The sequence below is a fragment of the Thamnophis sirtalis genome, unplaced genomic scaffold, assembly GCF_051295495.1.
Source record: "Thamnophis sirtalis isolate CommonGarterSnake01/CBP01778 unplaced genomic scaffold, rThaSir2_p1.2 scaffold_1, whole genome shotgun sequence".
Taxonomy (NCBI): domain Eukaryota; kingdom Metazoa; phylum Chordata; class Lepidosauria; order Squamata; family Natricidae; genus Thamnophis; species Thamnophis sirtalis.
Window position 1 is genome coordinate 18220442 of NW_028261381.1, and position 19977 is coordinate 18240418.

Below are 19977 nucleotides of genomic sequence, written 5' to 3' on the forward strand. Positions count from 1 at the left end.
GTGTGTAGATAGATAGGTAGGGAGGGAGAAAGAAAGAATTAAAAAACAGTCTTAATAGAGTATCTAATATAGTTTAAGTTTGTAAGTTTAATTTTATTTATAGGCCGCCCAATCCCGAAGGACTCCGGGCGGCTTACAGAAGGGAAGAGAAAGAAAAAAAGAAAGTAAAAATAAAATAAGACAAGTTAAAACGACATTCATTTCAGTTGGGGCTGGACCTCAACTATGAGGTCAACAGCCCCAGGCCTGCCGGAAAAACCAGGTCTTGACAGCTTTTCTGAAGGCCATGAGAGTGGGTGAGGTCCAGATTTCTGGGGGTAGTTCATTCCAAAGGGGCGGGGCAGCCACAGAGAAGACTCTCCTCCGGGGAGCCGCCAGCCGACATTGTCTGGCTGACAGCATCCGAAGGAGGCCAACCCTGTGGGATCTTACCGGCCGCTGAGAGGAATGTGGCAGTAGGTGGTCTCGCAGGTATGCTAATATCATGAACTTGTAAATCTGAGACACTGATCTGGCAAATGCAGAACTGTGGATGGTCATTGATCTAAGTACAAAAAAGGAAAATTCTGGAAAATGCAAATGTTTCAAACAGGTGGATATGAGAATGATGATAGCAGGAGAGAGTAGGCAAGCAGTAACATAACTACCAAGGTGGTGGTTATCTTATGTCCAGGACCTAAAAGCAGGGTGAGGCAAAAATTCCTGCCAATGGAAAAACAAACTGCCTACAAGAGCTAACACTGAGTCAAAAGAGAAAAAATAAAACCCTCACCTCTTAGATTAGCTCTAGATAAACTGATACAGAGCCAGAAATAAGAATTAGCTGACCTTTGCAAGTACGGAGCTGATTCTCTGATGCAAAAAATCTAATGTAAATATGCCCAGACTGTAAAAGGAAGTATGGGAAGTGGGGCAGTCCAAGGCTTTGAAGGCAAAAAGTTACTTCAGCACCTGGGAGCCCAATTGTGAGCACTTAGCTAACTTCTTAAAACAAAGGTTCTTTTATTGAAAGGGTTCCTGTTAGTATTTTATTTGTTTTTGCTTTTGAATCTGATGTGCTGGCAAATATTTGGTTCAGCCAGAAATCTTCCTCTGTACGTAGCAATATCTACTACAGCAATATGTCCTGCACACCATCTTAAGATGATGAAGCCCGATTCTGTTGGCTGAGATTGATTGGCATTCTAGTCCAATATGAAAAAAGAACTGGGTTGTGAAAGTTTGAATTAGAACTGCCATCATACACACTTTTGTAACCTTTCTTGTTGTTTCTAACCAAGCTTGCAGAAGAAAAAAGAAAAGGACAGTCCACGTTGTAACATTTTCGCCAATTGCTTTGGACACGTGGAAATGGAAACCTAGTTTCTGATGCTGATATACAGTTTTTGAGGAATATCACATTTCAGTCGAATTAAAATTTATCATTTTTCTTATCTATGAAAGTGGGCTAGAACATTTACCAAGTATGCAAATGATAAAAAAGCTAGTATTTGAACTGCGGTATTTTTTAATTCAAGGGAACATAGCTTATTTCCCTCAAAATAGTTAAAACTGAACTAGTGTTTCTCAACTCAAAGGAACAACCAATTAAATAGCCACAACTCCCAAACTATGTTCTAAATAGTTTCATTTTATTAAAAAGGTAACTTGTGCATATTTGAATTATGAGAGCACTTAATGGGATCTTTCTTTCTTTCTTTCCTCTTCTTCTTCCTCCTTCCTCTCCTCCTCCATAAAAGCTTCTGTTGTTTTCAGAAACAGCATTTCATAAATTCAAAAATAATTTGACACATAGTGTAAAAAACTTGGAATTTGGGAAGTATCAGTTAGTGATGTGTTGAGTCTTGGACAGAAAATCCAATACATTGATACTTTAATTGCATCAACTGGATTGATATAAACATAAAGCATTTTTTTGCTAACTCTTTAGTGAATAAGCAGCCTGCTCCTGCAATTCGTCATTGCTATCAATTTGGTCATTCTAAAAAATTAAATAAATGTGAGGATGGAGAACATCCAACTTCTCCAGAGTTTGTGGAATTGCAGTTCTTGATCATTGGCCATTCTAAGTGGAGCTGTAAGGATTCGGTGGGTTCAGTAAATTCTGGACGATAGCAGATTCTCCTTACTGAGGTATGTGTAATTCAATCATAATTACCTGAGTCATGAGATTGGGCAACTCTATCCAAGGCAAGTCATCCCTTTGTCTTGGGTTTTATTAAGTAGCCATGCAGTCACACTCATGGTGACAGGGAGTCTATGGAAGGTCAAATAAATGTGTAGGTGGCACTGTTTAAAGTTACTTCAATGAAGAAAACTTGAGTATCTACAGCAATAGCCCTTAGACTTATATACCGCTCCATAGTGCTTTACAGCACCTCTAAGCGGTCTACAACATCAGCATAATTGCCCAACAATCTGGGTCCTCATTTTAACAATTTTGGAAGGATGGTAGGCTGAGTCAACATGGCATTGGGCAGAGGGTAGTAGCAGAAATGGCATCAAAGTTATGGATGAAATTAGGGCCCCCAAATTCTTTTACATATTTTGATCTCCAGTATCGAAATGTAAGAAGACACATCATTACATCTTTAGGCAAAATAAATATTTTTATTGACACGATAGCCTTTTTAAAAAGGATTTAGCCCTTGGGTATATATGCCCAACGCAGTTTTCTGACATACTTCTCCCAATATTGTTACATTTTTATGAGTCACTGATTATTTAACAGAATCTTAATTTTGTTAGCTGAAAACATTTTTTTAAAAAACATGTAAGGTAGTTGATTAGCATTTAAGACATGGCTATATTCCAACTTTTGAGCATTACTGTATTAAACTATATATTAAGAATAACACCTGCTTCCATTTTTATTGGCTGTGGTGAATGTCATTTTCTTTAGGCTGTAGAAAAAAAAGAATGAAAAATTTCCCCATAACAGCAGACTAATGCTAAGCCCATGTTGTTATATGCCACTTGTTTTGCCTTTTAAACTAGTGTTTTTTTTTCCAGACTTGCTTTAATAGGCAGAGGAAATGGCTAAAAATCACTTCTCAATATAATTGCAGAGTAGTTCATACATTAAGTAAAACAAAACAAAAAAAACAATATCCCAAGAAAAAAGGGAAGGATAAAGAAAGCAGAAAAATATATAAATCTTTTTTTTTAAAAAAAAAGTTATCTACTTTACAAAGATCAGGCTTTCAGTGTACGTATCTGTAGTAGTTTTAAGTAAATTTGTGTAATTTTCTAAACTCTCCACAAATGACAGCTTCTCCCAAGCATTCCTTTGTACAACGTCTTCTCTTTTTTTAAGTGGCACTTGAGTTCCACAGCAGTGGAAACGATTACTCCAAGCTTTCAAAGTGAAACAATTATTGCACAGTTAAATACCTCACAGAGGTCAGTGGGGATTTTTGTTGTTGTTGTTGTTGTTTGAATCTATAACAATCCTAGGCTATTTATAACCAGGGAAGGTCCAGAAATCTTCAAGTCTTAAGAGGAACACACAAATAAATATTAAGGCCTGCAAGATAATCACAATTCTCTTGATCAGTCACGCACATCGGTAAGGTGAAAAGTGCCTTGATCTTAGCACATAGACCTGAAATGGGAAGACATGCAGAGCTCAAGTCATTGCTGCATACAACTAGCAGCCTCCTCTGGCATCAAGAGAGCAGGCAGATGCATCCGTCCACATGTCCCAAAAGTAGACATCCATAATCACTGGATCACATGCTAAACCCTTGAGAAAAGAAACAAACGCGTTATTGAAGTCGGGAAGACACATGCTTAGTTACCGTATTTTTCGGAGTATAAGACGGAACTTTTTCCCTCAAAAAAGAGGCTGAAAATCTGGGTGCATCTTATACTCTGAATACGGCATTTTTTTTGCCTCCTGAAACCCCGCCCCCTTCACCAAAATGGCTGTGCATAGCTTGTAGGAGGCTTTCAGAGAGCTGCTGGGGGCTGGGGAGGGCAGAAATGAGCAAAAAACGGCCCATTTTTGCCCAATTTTAACCACCACCACCCAGCCCCCAGGAGCATTCTAAGCTTCCTAAAGGCTATCTATGTCCTTCTTTTTAATGAAAAATGGGCCTATTTTTTGCTCATTTCTCCCCCTCCCCCCGAGCACTCTGCAAGCCCCCAAAGACTATTCATGCCTCTTTTTTGGGGGGGGGGAGGAAACATTTTTGGGAGGTTTGTAGAGTGCAAAAACTTTTTTTTTTATTTGCCTCTTCAATACCTTGGTGCGTCTTATACTCCGATGCATCTCATACTCCAAAAAATATGGTTCTTAAAAGTACTAGTGGGATATGCATTAATATTCCAAAAATCATGCTTTTTAATCCATACTTGGATTCAAGAGTAGTTGCAGACAGGTGGCTTCGGAAACCTAATCAGAGAACAGGACACTTTGTGGTTTAATTTTAAATGTGAGGTTTCTACTACTCTCCTTACGTGCGGTTTGCTACTTTTGTTCTGGGGGATTCTGATATGTCTAAAAAATTAAAAATGGATTTCTCCAGAGTCAAGATAAGTAATGACGGGTATGTTTCTCTCGGTAGGTAGAGAAAATTGCTTTTCTCTGCAAAGAGCAGCTAAGACATGTTCAGTGGAGGTATTTTAAAAAAAACCCATTCTATTAACTACAGTTCTTAGTGAGAAACAAAGGAAAGATAAGAGACAACATGTTTTATGGTAGACTACCGTATATACTCGAGTATAAGCCGAGTTTTTCAGCCCACTTTTTGGGCTGAAAAAAGCCGCCTCGGCTTATACTCGAGTCAGTGAAAAATTTGCCCGAAATGGAGGAGAAAAAGGGGCGGGGCCATGCCGCTGGGTGACACTCGTGAATGGCCCGGCGCCCCTGTGAGTTTCCCCTCCCTCTGTGTCAGTTTGCTGTGCAGCACGCACCGCACCATCCCCCCCTCCTCACGTTCTAATGTAATGCAGGGCTGTCTTACGATTCCCCTTCCTCCCCCTCCTGCCGCTCTGCAACGATGTCCCACCTCCTCCTGCTTATGGCAAGCAGCCACATAGCGATGTCCCACCTCCTCTGGTACAGTGATCCAATGATAGGAATCACTGTGCCATGTGTCATAGGAGGCGGGACATCGCTCCCGCGGCTGCACGGGACATCATCATCACAGCGGGACATCAGCATCATGAGGTGAGTGAAGTATTTCATTGAATACACCGCTAGTTTACTGTTTTTCTTTGAAATAAATATTCAAAAACATTATTGGTATCTATTTTTATTTTTGAAATTTACCGGTAGCTGCTGCATTTCCCACCCTAGGCTTATACTCGAGTCAATAACTTTTCCAGTTTTTTGTGGTAAAATTAGGTGCCTCGGCTTATATTCGGGTCGGCCTATACTCGAGTATATACGGTATGTCTCCGTTCTATAATATTCCCAGCTATGTAAGTATGCAGAAATACACAGGCATCACAAAGGAAAATGCTGTTGCTATTGTGTCTTTAAGGCTTGTTTTATACATCGAATTTCTGGTCATCTCAATCTGACATTAGTTTTAATACTGTTCTTCCCCACTCAAAGGGGACTTAAAATTAAAAAGCATTTAAAAGCAATGCTGACTTGGCAGCATTCACAAAGACAGGGCTCTACTGCATAAACAGATGAAATGTTAGGAATCTCCTATGGGTTATGTATAAACCTTCACCTTTTTATTGAACAGGCCAACTGACGGGCAACCAGCTGAAGATCTTACCTGTAGTACCGATTCATGGCTGGGATGCTTGTTTAGAATTAGCTGATAGGCCTGGGGCAGAAACAGCTGCTAACAGCCCACTTACAATTTCCCGTCTGATTTCACCAACAATGGACTCCTTGATCTAAAAAAAAATAAAACCAGAGGTTATGGCCTCTACCAGATACTTTATTTTATACAGGCCTATAGCTCACCCGGCCTCACTGGTTCTGAATGGGAAATCCCTTTTCCCCCTCAATTTTTATTCCCTACTTTGGAGTGAAGTGGAGGAGGAGGTGGGGAATCTTTTCACTCCTGCTCATTCAGCCTTCACCTGTCTCAGTAGTTTCAAAATTTGGAGGGTTAACACTATGACTCTTAGGCTCACTCCCCCCAAAAAACATAGCAGTTCCGCAGTGAACAAAATGGCTGGGTTTTCCATGTAGGACCAAATACATCATTTCTTGGGCCAAATCAGTAAACACCTTTCTGCTGGCGATAAGCAATGTGCAATCTTTAAAAATCCTTTTTTTTCCTTCAGCCCTCTGAGCTCCTTGGACTAAGGCTACTGAAAACTAACAATAGTTTCCTAGCCCTCTGCGGTTCAGGGTAACTTATAAGCCCTAAAATAATCATGTCACAATTAAAAAAAACAAAGAACCCCGCGCCCTCCCCCTCACGTGACAGGGCCCTGCATCCCCAAAATGTTCAATGCTGGTTTTGCTACAAAAATATTACACGCCAATATCTACAGGGTAATCCAATTACAACACCAACTAGGTTTATGTAAGAGAATAAATCACTGTGTGGTTTATCCAAACTATGGCTGAATATATTAAAAGGACATTAAAAGAGAGTGGGGAAGGCAGAGAAGAAGAGTTCATATTCCCATATTTTCTGAAAACCAATACTCTGCATAACAATCTGAATGAAATAAACCCTTTCTGCTTCTGGAAAAAGCTTATAGGAAATGGAGATGTTTCACCATTATTTTTCTCTAATGAACTCTCCATTATCATTTGCAATAGTGCACCAGAATCTAGGGGGTGGGGGGACTTCACAGAAACTACTAAAAACCACAGCCTTTCCTTTCTCCACAGTATCAATCCACTTATAAAATACTTTTCTCCTTTTTTGTTGTGGTTTGTTCCATTCAATAAATAAAAGGTCGGAGTGTAAGTTTTTCAAACTTACAGACACAACGCATCTTAACTTCTTTATTTTGTAATGTTTTTGTTTTTTTCCCCGTAGGAGGAATGTGCTCATTTATTCTGAAGGGTCAGAAGGCTTTTTTTCATTCGAGTAGAGAGGTCAAAAGCTCAAACGCATTACAGGCCACTCAAAAATGCTCTGAAACAGTTGTTGTTTTTTTGTATGGCCTTCGCCTTGCCCCCCACTGCAAACGAAATAATTCAAACACGCAGAAGGGGACAAATCGCCAGTATGCCCGTAAGCTTAACATTGTGGGGAAATATCAAGAATGCATATTAAATAAGCCTTCTTGCAAGAGAGCCGTTCTGTTTTGAAAGCAAACAAAGCCTGGCTAAAGCTCTGGGTATTTTATGAGACACTCAAGTATACAGTGACACACATGGCGGCCCAACACCCCCTCTTCCTGCAACACATATGACATTCAGCAAACTGACCAACTCTGGAATTTGCGAGACGGGAGCTGCACCCTTCCACCCACTTGCCTGGAGAGCTACCAAGAGAGCTCAATGGGACTTCTGTATAGAAATGTGTAAGAGGCAGGGTGGATAAAAATCGATGGGGGGGCGGGGGGAATGCCAGCAGGTGGCTGTGTTTTTGAAATCTTAACTAAATGAACCTCGCTTCACCCACATAACACCTATCCTCCGCGAGCTGCACTGGCTACCTGTCGATCTCCGGGTACGCTTCAAGGTGCTACTTGTCACCCATAAAGCCCTACATGGTAGTGGATCTGGGTACTTGAGAGACCGCCTACTGCCAATTACCTCCACGCGACCTATTACCGTATATACTCGAGTATAAGCCGACCCGAATATAAGCCGAGGCACCTAATTTTACCCCAAAAAGCTGGAAAAGTTATTGACTCGAGTATAAGCCTAGGGTGGGAAATGCAGCAGCTACGGTAAATTTCAAAAATAAAAAATCAGTGTTATTTGAAACTCAAAGTTATGTTTATTCAAGGGACCCGCTTAATTAAAGTGTTCTATAATATCAGTATGACTTATAATACTGCAAGTCTGCAATATTAAAATACTTGTATAGGGGATCCCCGGGATCCCCCGAAGAGATCAAATCACAACCAGTATGCCACCTTCTTGGTATATTGTTTTTATTTTCACTGAGTTTTTAAAAATGAGCATTATTTCATCCTTGTGGGGCTTGGAAGGGGGTGGGAAGAGTGGCGGGGCTAGCGGTGGCTGGCGATGGCAGGCTGGAATCCCCTCTCCAAGGGATCCCCGTGCAGAAAATGCGAGGAGCAGCAGCGAAGCCCCGGAGCTGCTTCTGCTCCATCCGCTGGACTGTGGGGCTTGGAAGGGGTCGGGAAGAGCGGCGGGGCTAGCGGTGGCCGGCGATGGCAGGCTGGTTCGCCTCCTCCTCCTCCAACAGGCAACAGCACTGCCGGATCCAGTTGTAGACTCGAGTATAAGCCGAGGCGGCTTTTTTCAGCCCAAAAAGTGGGCTGAAAAACTCGGCTTATACTCGAGTATATACGGTAGATCTCATCGATTAGGCCTCCTCCGAGTTCCATCTGCCGGTCAATGCCGACTGGCAACTACGCGGAGGAGAGCCTTCTCGGTGGTAGCTCCGACCCTATGGAACGATCTCCCCGTGGAGATTCGTACCCTCACCACCCTCCAGACCTTCCGCACAGCCCTCAGAATCTGGCTATCCCGTCAGGCCTGGGGCTAAGACTGTAACCCGCCCGAATGGTATGAATGTTGTGTTTTTAATTATGTATTGTCTTTATGTTAAAAGTTTGTCTCCCCCTCCCTTTTGGGTTGTGAGCCGCCCTGAGTCCCCCCAGGGAAAAGGGCGGCATACAAATAAACTTCTATACTCTATACTCTATATACTCTATGAAAATTGTGGTATGGTGATAGTAAAATATATAAATTTTTAACATGTACAATCTAGACTGAATGGAATATATGTGATTGTGGACAGAACGCACGAAATGTACTTGTGACCAATGGATACGCTTTCTACAAGATGTAATGACAGATGATGGGTTTTTTTGTATGTGTGTGTTTTTGTTTGTAATAAAACTAATAAAAAAATTTATATAAAAAAATTTGATGGTTATTTTTAAAAATATATATTAAAAAACCGATTTTTTTAAAAAAATTTTAAATCAGATTTATTAATTTTTATCAAATTTATTTTAATATGCTTTTGGAGTAAAAATCTATCTAAAGATAGTTTTCTATTTAAGATTCCCTCCAAACAATAAAATTAGGTAGCTCCATACTGGGTTGATTTAATGGCTAACGAATATTCTTTCTCTGCTTAGTTAGTAAGGTGCTAAGTACAGATATAATGCAATTAGGTTGTAAAATAGAAAATATAGTATTTTCAGTCATATCTATTTATTCACTTATTAGGATTATATCCGTGCAACTCTTGATTCATAAAAGTTTCCACTAGAGGACCTCTTTCATTCCTTTAGCTGTTAAATTCAGCTTTCATTTTTTTCTGCAGTTTTCCCCACAGAAACTCTGGGCTGCTACTAAAGCGGGGGGAAGGGGGACTTGTATCCACTTAGTATCTCTTAATGGATGAACAATAGCTTAGTTAACTGTTACATTTTAAAAATAAGCAATTAGCCAGTTGTAATTGACTGGCTGGTCAATATCCTTCTTTCCAAGATGTTCTGACTCCTTCCACAAAATTCATTTGTTCTGTTTAATTCCTTCTTGCCCAGTTTTAGCTACCGTTATGGTGCAGTCGTTAGGATGCAATATTACAGTCTAATTCTGCTGACTGCCAGCAGTTCGATCCTCACCAACTCAAAGTTGACTAATTCTTCCATCGTTCCAAAGTGGGTAAAATGAGGACCCATATTGTTGGGGGCAATAGGCTGACTCTCTAAACTGCTTAGAGAGGGCTGTAAAGCAGTGTGAAGCGGTATATAAGTCTAAGTGCTACTGCTACTAATTTTCAGCTCAGGCAAAACCTCTGACTTAAAGGGAGAGAGATGGCATAAGCATACCTAAAAGCAAGCAATACATTCCTCCCTGTAGCAAATCTCTGTCCTCACCTCTCGAATGACTTGCTGCAGTTCCTCGTTCTCCACACTCTTGGACACTTCCTCACTCGTAGGCCCAGAGGGTAACTTTTCAAGTTTATGCTCCGCAGTGGACTTGGATGTCCAGGGCTCCTCCTGCCCGATTCCTGCTCTTGCCGGGGGAGCGGGCATCAAGGCTACACTTGCCCGGTAGACTTTTTGAGTGGGTGGTCTGCACTTTTCAGATGACCACCCATGGGCTTTTCGACTGGCTTGACTAGAACACACCGAAGAGGAATCAGAATGTGTGCAGTGTTCAAATGTAGATTCTGAGCCTTCGGGAGGAGGTGTGTGCATGCCGGGTTCGCCTAACCCCAATTCTGATTTCAGAGACGACTGCTCTCGAATGAGTTCAGAAACCTGGGGATTCAGGGAGTGGAAAGAATCAGACAGCCGTCATAGCAAAAGCATAAACATAGTATCTTGTTTTGGGGTCATAAATTACCCGTAACAACCCTGCATCCTCTAAAGCTTTCAAGAAGAGTAACAACACTAATAAATCTAATAACTGGCAAGGGTCCAGGTTACCCGAGGAAATGTCTCGTCTAAATTTACACTGATCTCTCCCGCCTACTCTGGCACAAAGGGTGTGCTTTATACCCCATTGGCTACAGAATTTTGATTGGTAGAGTCTAGGAGGAGAGCCTTTTCTGAGATATTTCTATGAAAATATTGCCCCCAGAGGGGAGATTGGCTTCTGGTTAGCTAGGCACCTAGGAAAGACCTGCCTTCTAAAAAATTTCAGAAACTACTCGTATTTTTTGGAGTATAAGATGCACTCCTCCCTCCCTCTCTAAAAGAGGGTGAAAATTTGGCTGCGTCTTATACACTGAATGTAGCCCTGCCCACCTGCCGGCCCCCACCCTTTGGCCATTTTTGGCTTCTGCACATCATGTTTTAGACCTGTTCCATGCTGCAAGGATTGCCACAGACCATCGCTGCCTCCATGCCTCGCGTTTTCAGCCTCCAAATGTTCCGTTTCAGACCCATTCAAGGCTGCAGGGATTGCCAGAGCACATCACCACTGCCACAATGTGCAGAGGCCAAAAATGCGAGGCACGGAGGCGGTGATGGTCTGTGGCAATCCCTGCAGCCTGAACTGATGATTGGGGGTATTCTGGGAGGCCAATCCACCCGCCAATCAGCTGCTTGTGCTGAATCAGGCTGAAATAATGTGCTGAAGCTGACCTGATTGTTTGCTATTTTCTCCCCCAAAACTAAGGTGCGTCTTATACTCCAAAAAATACAGTACTTTGCAACAACAAGGACTTGGCCTTAAGAATAGGGTCCCACAAGAACCCCGAAGCATCTTTTTATATTTACAATTGTCAACCATTAACTGTGTATTTCACTTTTGATGGTTTTTAAAAAATATATTTTTATATTATCTTTTATCTTCATGTTACCTTATTTTACAAATATTTTTATAGTGTTTCTAAAAGGCTTTTCTGATTTTCTGTAAAGTTAATTTAAACAATAATGAACATCCTATTTTGTTATGGAGGATTTCCCAACTTTTAGGAACAGCTCGAGTAAGCATGTGTTTGTTGGGGGATGGAAAAGAGATTAAACCCAACAAGCAAAAATCGCATGTCCCTATTCCTCCAATGGAAATCCTATACTGGATAAAGGTTAAGGTAAAAGTTTCCCTCGCACATATGTGCTAGTTCTTCCCAACTCTAGGGGGCGATGCTCATCTCCGTTTCAAAATCAAAGAGCCAGCGCTGTCCAAAGACGTCTCCATGGTCATGTGGCCAGCATGACTAAACCCTGAGGGCGCACTGAATACTGTTACCTTCCCACCAAAGATGGTTCTTATTTTTCTACTTGCATTTTACATGCTTTCGAACTGCTAGGTTGGCAGAAACTGGGACAAGTAACGATAGCTCACTCTGTTACATGGCACTAGGCATTCAAACCATTGAACCTCCAATCTGATCAACAAGTTCAACGTCTTAACTACTGAGCCACCGTGCCCTACTCGGTGATACTGGATATCAGCCTCTAAATCAGGGGTGTCAAACTCGATCGCATTGTGAGCCTTATTGTGACTTATAGGGATGGGTATTTTGCCTTTGTGGAGCCGGGGTGGGCATAGCCTGCATGGGCTGTATCCAGCTTGTGGGCCTCCAGTTTGACAGGCCTGCTCTAAATCATCAGATGCCCAGTTCCATCAGTACTTATCTTCATTTATTTATCTTATTTAGATTGAAACTGAAATCAAATAGAAAAGCTTGCTTCCATATTCTGAGCTGCTTGTACATACCCATGACATATAAGAGCCGAGGTGGCGCAAATAAGAGCCGAGGTGGCGCAGTGGTTAGAGTGCAGCACTGCAGGCCACTTCAGCTGACTGCTAACTGCAGTTCGGCGGTTCAAATCTCACCGGCTCAAGGTTGACTCAGCCTTCCATCCTTCCGAGGTGGGTAAAATGAAGACCCAGATTGTGGAGGCAATATGCTGACTCTGTAAACCGCTTAGAGAGGGCTGAAAGCCCTATGAAGCGGTATATAAGTCTAACTGCTATTGCTATTATGCATAATCCTACTTATAGCAATGAAAGACAGGCATTTTTTTTAAACCTCCCCCCCCCCCCGGTCAACTCTGATTAGTAATTCTGCACATTCAGATTACTTACTGGCTCCATCACATTCAACGGAGAAGAACATGACAAATTATCAATGCTTCTGCTTCCATACATTCCCTGGAAGGGAAGAGAAAGGAGAGGAGGATTAAACGTTGTTTAATTGCCCATGCCTTTTGAGATAAGGGCGATCGAAAAAGCATATACGGGTAATCCTCGCCTTGCAATCACAACTGAATTCAAAATTCCCATTACTAAGCAAGACAGTTGTTAAATAAACGACTGCATTTTATGACCTTTCTTGCCACGGTTGTTAAGTGAAACACTGCAATTGCTAAGTTAGTAACACGGTTGTTAAATCTGCCTTCCCCATGGACTTTGCTTGCAGAAGGTAGCACGGGCGATCACATGACCCCAGGACAATGCCGTGACCCGTCAAAACCGCGGACGACAAAATCGCGCTCGACGAAAAAAATTAAAAATTGAAATAAACATAAAATTAAAGCAGTTAGGTTAAGGGTTAGGTTTGGGGGGGTTAGGGTAAGGTTTTCGCTTTATTTTTACATTTATCGATCACAGCGTGATGTTTTCGTCGCACTGTGATGACGTCAAATGCGCGCTTTCGTTGAGCGCGATTTTGTCGTCCGCGGTTTTGTGGTGGAACCGGACAATGCAACCGTCATAAAATATGCCAGTTGCCAAGCGGCCAAATTTTGATCATGTGACCATGGGGAGGCTGCAACAGTTTTAAGTGTGAAAAAGTGGTGATAAGTCACTTTTTCAGTGCTGCAAGTTTGAACAGTCATTAAACAAACAGCTGTTAGTTAGGGACTACCTGTTATGAAAAAAAGTGAAGCCTATTTGAGAAGTAAAAAGGTATTTATATAAAGATAGTAAGAAAGGAAACTATTTAAATCAGTGTTTCTCAACCTTGGCCAACTTGAAATCCTGTGGACTTCAACTCCCAGAATCCCCCAGCCAGCACAGCTGGCTGGGGAATTCTGGGAGTTGAAGTCCACCGGACTTCAAGCTAGCCAAGGTTGAGAAACACTGATTTAAAGCATCATAAGCAATTAAATTGTCACCCACGCATCCCCAATCACCATTAGCCCCAATTCCCCCCAGGTTCTTTCATCTCTCTCATATTTGACTGTTCCCCTTCCAGGGGGAGAAAAAAAAAATGTATTAAAGGCAGCATTTGATAAATGTGCACTCCACAGATTTACTCTATAACAGTTTACGTTGTCCATCTATGAATCGTATTTTCTACAATTTAGTTTCTTCTGGTTCCCTATATAAAACTTTCTTTACTCCGTTTTTTCCATATTAAGGATCCAGAGAACTTAATAGAACTAGACTAGTCCACAAAGTAGTTATTGAGTAACAAAATACGAAGCAGCTCCAATACAGTAACGCATAATTGATAATGAAATCGAACTGTTAATGATCTTATCAAATTTAGTGTCAGGCCTGGAAGCCATCTTTGGCATTATGTCTACTTCAGGATTTCATTATTTTAACATGAAAGCCACATAGTATCTGCAGGAACTGGGCCAGTATTTTACCAGATTCTTCAGCCTACAGCGAGAGAAAAACAACCTTAGAATGAGCTAGCCTGCCAATCTTCCAAATCCCTCAAGATTTATAGCTGTATCTGCATGTCTTTCTCATCTATGTGGGCTGCCCAACGTTCCTAATATGACTTCATGTTATGCCTCCAGCCAATGTTCCCAATATTAAATTATATTAAGCTGTGAAACCTAGATCCACCTGCAAACCCACCGTATCCCAAAACAAATTGCTCACTTCATCAGCTGCAAAGACTGAAGGCGTAATAAAAATTGGGTGGCAGGAGCAATAGCAATAGCAGTAGACTTATATACCGCTTCATAGGCCTTTCAGGCCTCTCTAAGCGGTTTACAGAGAGTCAGCATATTGCCCCCAACAATCTGGGTCCTCATTTTACCCACCTCGGAAGGATGGAAGGCTGAGTCAACCCTGAGCCGGTGAGATTTGAACCGCTGACCTGCTGATCTAGCAGTAGCCTGCAGTGCTGCATTTAACCACTGCGCCACCTTGGCTCATGAGCATAAACCTTACTTCCCAACTATGCGGCAGCTTTACTTTTCTTAGCAGAAGTTACCCTGAAATTATTCTTTAGTTGAATAGAAATTGCATCTTTAACTATATCAAATCGAGACAGGGCCTCTTCCCATCAGACAGCAGGAAATTTGTACCTCTTTGGGTAGAAACAATCGGGCTAATATCATGTCCTTGCTTTGTACTGAGCAACTTTACGTTTTTGATAGACACAAGATGCTTGAGAAATGACCAAACACAATACCCACCATGAAGGTTTGTGGTCTGTAAGGTGATGACTCATGTATACTCCTAAGCTGCTCTTCAAGAGCAAGCAGCCGTTCCTCCAATTGCATTTCTAACTCCTGAAGTTCCATTCGAACCGATTTCCTCAGAGTCTGGAGCTGGTCAGCTTCATACCTAAAACCAAAAGTAAGTTCCATGGATCAAAAAGAGTTTTTTCTCATTGTATAAAGGTAAAGCGGTGAAACGGAGATGAGCAGCGCTCATCTCCGTTTCAAAGCCGAAGAGCCAGCGCTGCCCGAAGACATCTCCGTGATCACGTGGCTGGCATGGCTAAACACTGAAGGCGCACAGAACGCTGTTACCTTCCCACCAAAGGCGGTTCCTATTTTTCTACTTGTATTTTTACATGCTTTCGAACTGCTAGGTTCGCAGAAGTTGGGACAAGTAACGGGAGCTCACTCCGTTACACGTTGTTGGGCTTCAAATCACCTAACTGCCGACTTTTCTGATTGACAAGCTCAGCGTCTTAGCCACTGAGCCACCACGTCCCTCTTTGTATGGACCATAACAACTAGAAATATTGATAATCATCTAAAACAGTTGAGGAACCTTAACCCAAGGGACGTGAAGATTGTAGACGTTCACATGAAGTGAAAAGAGCAGGAGTAAGATGGGTCCAACCTACCTAATTATAACAGACTTGAGCTTTTAAATTCATTTAAACAAGCTAAATATTTAATGTTCAGTACTGTATTTGCCTACAGTATATACAAAGATATCATTTCCTACAGAACAGAGCGATCCAGAATTATTTTCATAATGCTCTGTCCAAGGTGAAGGTGCATTGATAATCATGACCATGTAATGCCTCCAAAAATCTTAAAATAGGAGTATGTTCCAGAATTATCACCAGCATTTCTCTCCACCCCAGGTGACTGCACTGAAAAAGGGATGAAATGCTGAGAAGAGGAAACGATGGTGCAAAGTGGATGAGGCCCCATCAAGGACATAGAGATATATCCAAGATTCTTTTTATTTCATGGATTGTTTTTTAGAAGGGTTTGTTTTTTGTTTTTTTGCTTATTAAGTCTTACATTTAGAGCGTAGACTGCGTCTGTACAGAAGGTATGTCACCAATTTTCAGTTAGCAATAGCAATAGCAGTTAGACTTATATACCGCTTCATAGGGCTTTCAGCCCTCTCTAAGCAGTTTACAGAGTCAGCATATCGCCCCCACAGTCTGGGTCCTCATTTCACCCACCTCGGAAGGATGGAAGGCTGAGTCAACCTTGAGCTGGTGAGATCAACCTTGAGCTGGCTGAGTCAACCTTGAGCTGGTGAGATTAGAACCGCTGAACTGCAGATAACAGTCAGCTGAAGTGGCCTGCAGTACTGCACCCTAACCACTGCGCCACCTCGGCTCTTTATTATGTTATTTATGTTTATTATGTTATTGTTATTATGTCAGAGAGGGATTCAGGTTTTGTAAAACAGAATTCAGGGGCTACCTAAAAGGACTTTTTCTTGCCACAGCCACAGCCATGGTATTTATCACAGTAGGTCAAACAATCTACCGGAACTGATTGTAACACAATGCTTTCCTCCTAGAACATTTTGTGAATAAAAAGGAGGGATTCAGATTAAATTAATAACTAGCCCCCAAAAGTAGATAGCCTTGGGATCACTCAGTTTTCCCGCTAAATGTACTTCAGTGATTGGCCATTGCCTTTTTTTTTACGAGATTTTTTTTAATTATAAAAAAAACTGTCTTAGTTTACAGCCAGGAATTTATGTGGCATTAAGTGATAATGAAATCTGCATCATTTTTCCAGTCAAGATTGACTATAAGTATATTAAAAAATACAGTTGTACCAATACTATACTTGCTATCCAACATAGTATGGATAAAAAGAAATTTCCCACAAGATTGGGATCTTCCTTGTTGGAAACATCCCAAATCCAAAGGACTAGGAACTTGAACTGATGAATGAATAACCAAAGAGAAAGAAACTTACCGAGAGAGGAGATCATAGCAAAGGACAAAAAAATTGATCCAGTCAGAAGTATTTGGAGCAGAGTGAGCAGGAGAAAGATGGCAGGAAAAGAAAATGCAGCGTGAGAATAGGTGCAGCAATTTAACATCAGTGGTGATCACAATAAATTGTTTTAGCAACAGAAGCAGAAGACTGTACAAACAGAGGACGAGCAGTGGGATTTTAATTTTGTTTAGGTGGACAAGAAGGAGAACCATGTTTAAGGTTAATTTAAGATTGCATTACCTAGAAGGGAAAAGAAAGTGCTCAGAGAAAGTAATGTATGGGAGGATTTTAGTAAAAGAGAATGGGAAGAATTCTTTATTGCCACATTTACCTCTCATCTTCGGTCATGTGTTGATAAACAGCAGTCTGCTGGCGCAACATGGCCAATTCTAAATCCATCATTTGAGTTCTAAAGATGTTTAGGTTCCTTCTCACCACTTGAAGATCCTGGAATGTATTCTAGAGAAACAGACACAAACACACACTTGAGCTCCAGTTTGAAAGACAATATCCTGGCAATATATTCTCCTGGATGTGTGTGTGTGTGTGTAATAAGGATGTGTGCGTGTCTGTGTCTCTCTGTGTGTCAGAAAAACTGAAAATCCTGCATTGTAGACTGACATTCTTCCCCTCTAGCACCTGCTAAAGGATTCTTGATTCCACAAAAAAAAAAACCTCAGAAAGAGGAAGATGAAAACAGTCTCAGTATTCCTGACTCAACAATGGTAGGATCAGAATATTGGCCACTAAGCAATGGAATTGGGAAGTGTGATGTCATGTGACCGCATCACTTAGCCATAGAAACCTTAGCAGTCTCCACTGCCATCCTTAGGTAAGGACCTCACGGGACAGCAAGTTGCGACTTATTGCTGGGGAAGCCAGCAGGAAATCGCAAGTCCAGGATGGCTTGCAAGCAGGCGAATGGGTGGGAAGTGTAATGGCGTGTGGCTGTGCAGGGGGTGCTGTGGCACCGTGCAAGCACGGCTAGGCAGGCAAGCGGGCAGGCATACAATATGAAATGTGGGCAAGGAGGCATATGTGCTATGGGGTATGAGATCTCTAAAGAGGGCTCTTTGGGATAGGAAGTGGCAGGAGTAACTTACCAGAGAGACTTGTTACCTTTCCTACCAGCTTCCCCATTGACTCGGCTTGTGGGAAGCTGGCAGGGAAGGTCACAAAGGGCAATCACATGACCACGGGACACTGCATCTGACCTAAGTGTGAGCCAATGGCCAAGTGCCCAAATCAAGATCATGTGACCGTAGGGATGCTATGAAGGCTGGAACTTCAAGGACCAGTCTTATGTACCACTTGTTCAGCACTACTGCAACTTCAAATGGTCACTGAATAAGTAGTCCTTAACCAGGGACTATTCTTACGTAAAAGTACAATCAATGTTATCAATTTATTTTGTTTCCTTTTTTAGCAGGAAGACAACAGCCAACTAAAATTCATCACAAAAAGGCTTGGTTGACATACATTTGTACTATATACCCCCGATGGCGAACCTATGGCACATATGCCAGAGGTAGCACGCAGATCCCTCTTTGTGGGCATGTGTGCCATTGCCAGCTGCTCTTCTGGTTTCCGGTGTATGCATGCACAACGGCCAGCTGGTCTTCACGCCAGCTGGTCTTCACGCACGGCGGAACCTGAAGACCAGCTGGATGGTGCATGTGTGCGTGCTGGCCACCTGGTCTTCGGGTTTCCAGCACATACAAAGACCAGTTGGCCGGTGGGCCTGTGTGCACTGGAAACCCAAAGACCAAGTGGCCGGCACGTGCATGCACACTGACCAGCTGGCGTTCGGGTTTTTGGCGCCGGGCGTGGGCATGCACACATTCCATCACTGCTATATACATACAGGTAACATGGACACCCTGGAAATGGCGGCTTTTATGGATGAAAGGAAGAAAAGTGCCATTTACTTCATAGAGAGGTAGAATGGATGATTTCTGAGTGCTGTAAGAGGCTCCAGTGAAGTCATGAGTTCTCATCGTAGTGTTCTAGGGAGAAGAAACACAAACATACACCTGTCAGATCATTTTAACCCCCAGAGGCAATGAGAGTCAAGCCGCAACACAGCAGGCAATGTGAGAATGAGTCATGGACTTACAAAAGGTGTGATGGGTCTTGCACCTTCCACTTTTCTAGAACCCAACTTGCTTGGTGAATTCGGCGTAAGTGTGTGTGTGTGTGTGTGTGTGTGTGTGTGTGTGTGTGTGTGTGTGTGTGTGTGAAGTGAGGAACAGATTTTTGATCCTCAGCCTCCAATCTCAGCCCCTCCCTCAAAACGAGCAGTGTTCCCTCCATCCCTTTCTCTCTCTGCAGATGTGGGATTACCCTTCAGATTGACTCTGCCTCCATAGCAGAATCCTAGACTTCTGAAGAATATGTTGACATGTGCAAGGAAACTTCGCCGAAGTGTTTTCCCGAAAATAATACAGGGTCTTATTTTCTTTTGACCCCCCCAATTGATTCTTATTTTCGGGGAGGTCTTATTATTTTTGAGGTGCAGGAGGCAGCGAGCGTCGTCACCTCATGGCTGCTGCTGTGTTGCAATATTTTCAAGGAGGGCTTGTTTTAGCACATGCCCTCAAAAGCCTGATTGGGCTTATTATCCAGGGAGGTCTTATTTTCAGGGAAACAGGGTAGAACTTGAAAATATAGGCAAAGGAATAGTTCTAGATTGAAACCCTTCTCCACCCTTCTCTAAATAGCAAAACGAACACCACCCATGGAGTTATTTATCTGTGAAATAGGTTGCACAAACAGACACTCCCCTAGAGTTGTTTAAAAATGGCTAGGCCGGTACACCCTGGAGCTTTATGAACTAAAGATGCCAAGGGAAAACATTACATTCCGTAAAAAGAGTGTAAAAGCAATTTCACGTTCAGTCAATGGATTTCACAATACAGCTGGTTAACTCTATTCACTTTCCGCTTGATAATCCACAGGAAAAATAATTATGCCACTTCAGTTCTTTTATATGCTAAATGAGAGATTCTATATTTGAAAGTTATGTTCAAAAAGTTTGAA

General features: G+C 42.0%; 1 protein-coding gene across 5 annotated transcripts in view; it reads right to left on the reverse strand.

Annotated features, from left to right (window-relative positions):
- Positions 1–2590: 2590 nt before the first annotated feature.
- The window catches only part of ITPRID2 (ITPR interacting domain containing 2), a 73977-nt gene continuing 56590 nt past the window's right edge, over positions 2591–19977 (reverse strand). For 4 of the 5 annotated variants that reach the window (XM_087708238.1, XM_087708240.1, XM_087708246.1 and 1 more), the window contains exons 12-18: positions 18867–18944; positions 17270–17397; positions 14923–15073; positions 12629–12694; positions 9964–10350; positions 5736–5859; positions 2591–3745 (exon numbers count right to left, since the gene is read on the reverse strand). In XM_087708238.1, the coding sequence (XP_087564364.1) occupies positions 5749–5859; positions 9964–10350; positions 12629–12694; positions 14923–15073; positions 17270–17397; positions 18867–18944 (921 nt within the window). In that variant the 3' untranslated portion in view covers positions 2591–3745; positions 5736–5748. The remainder of the gene's footprint in view (positions 3746–5735; positions 5860–9963; positions 10351–12628; positions 12695–14922; positions 15074–17269; positions 17398–18866; positions 18945–19977) is intronic. The other variant, XM_087708257.1, reaches the window with a different exon arrangement.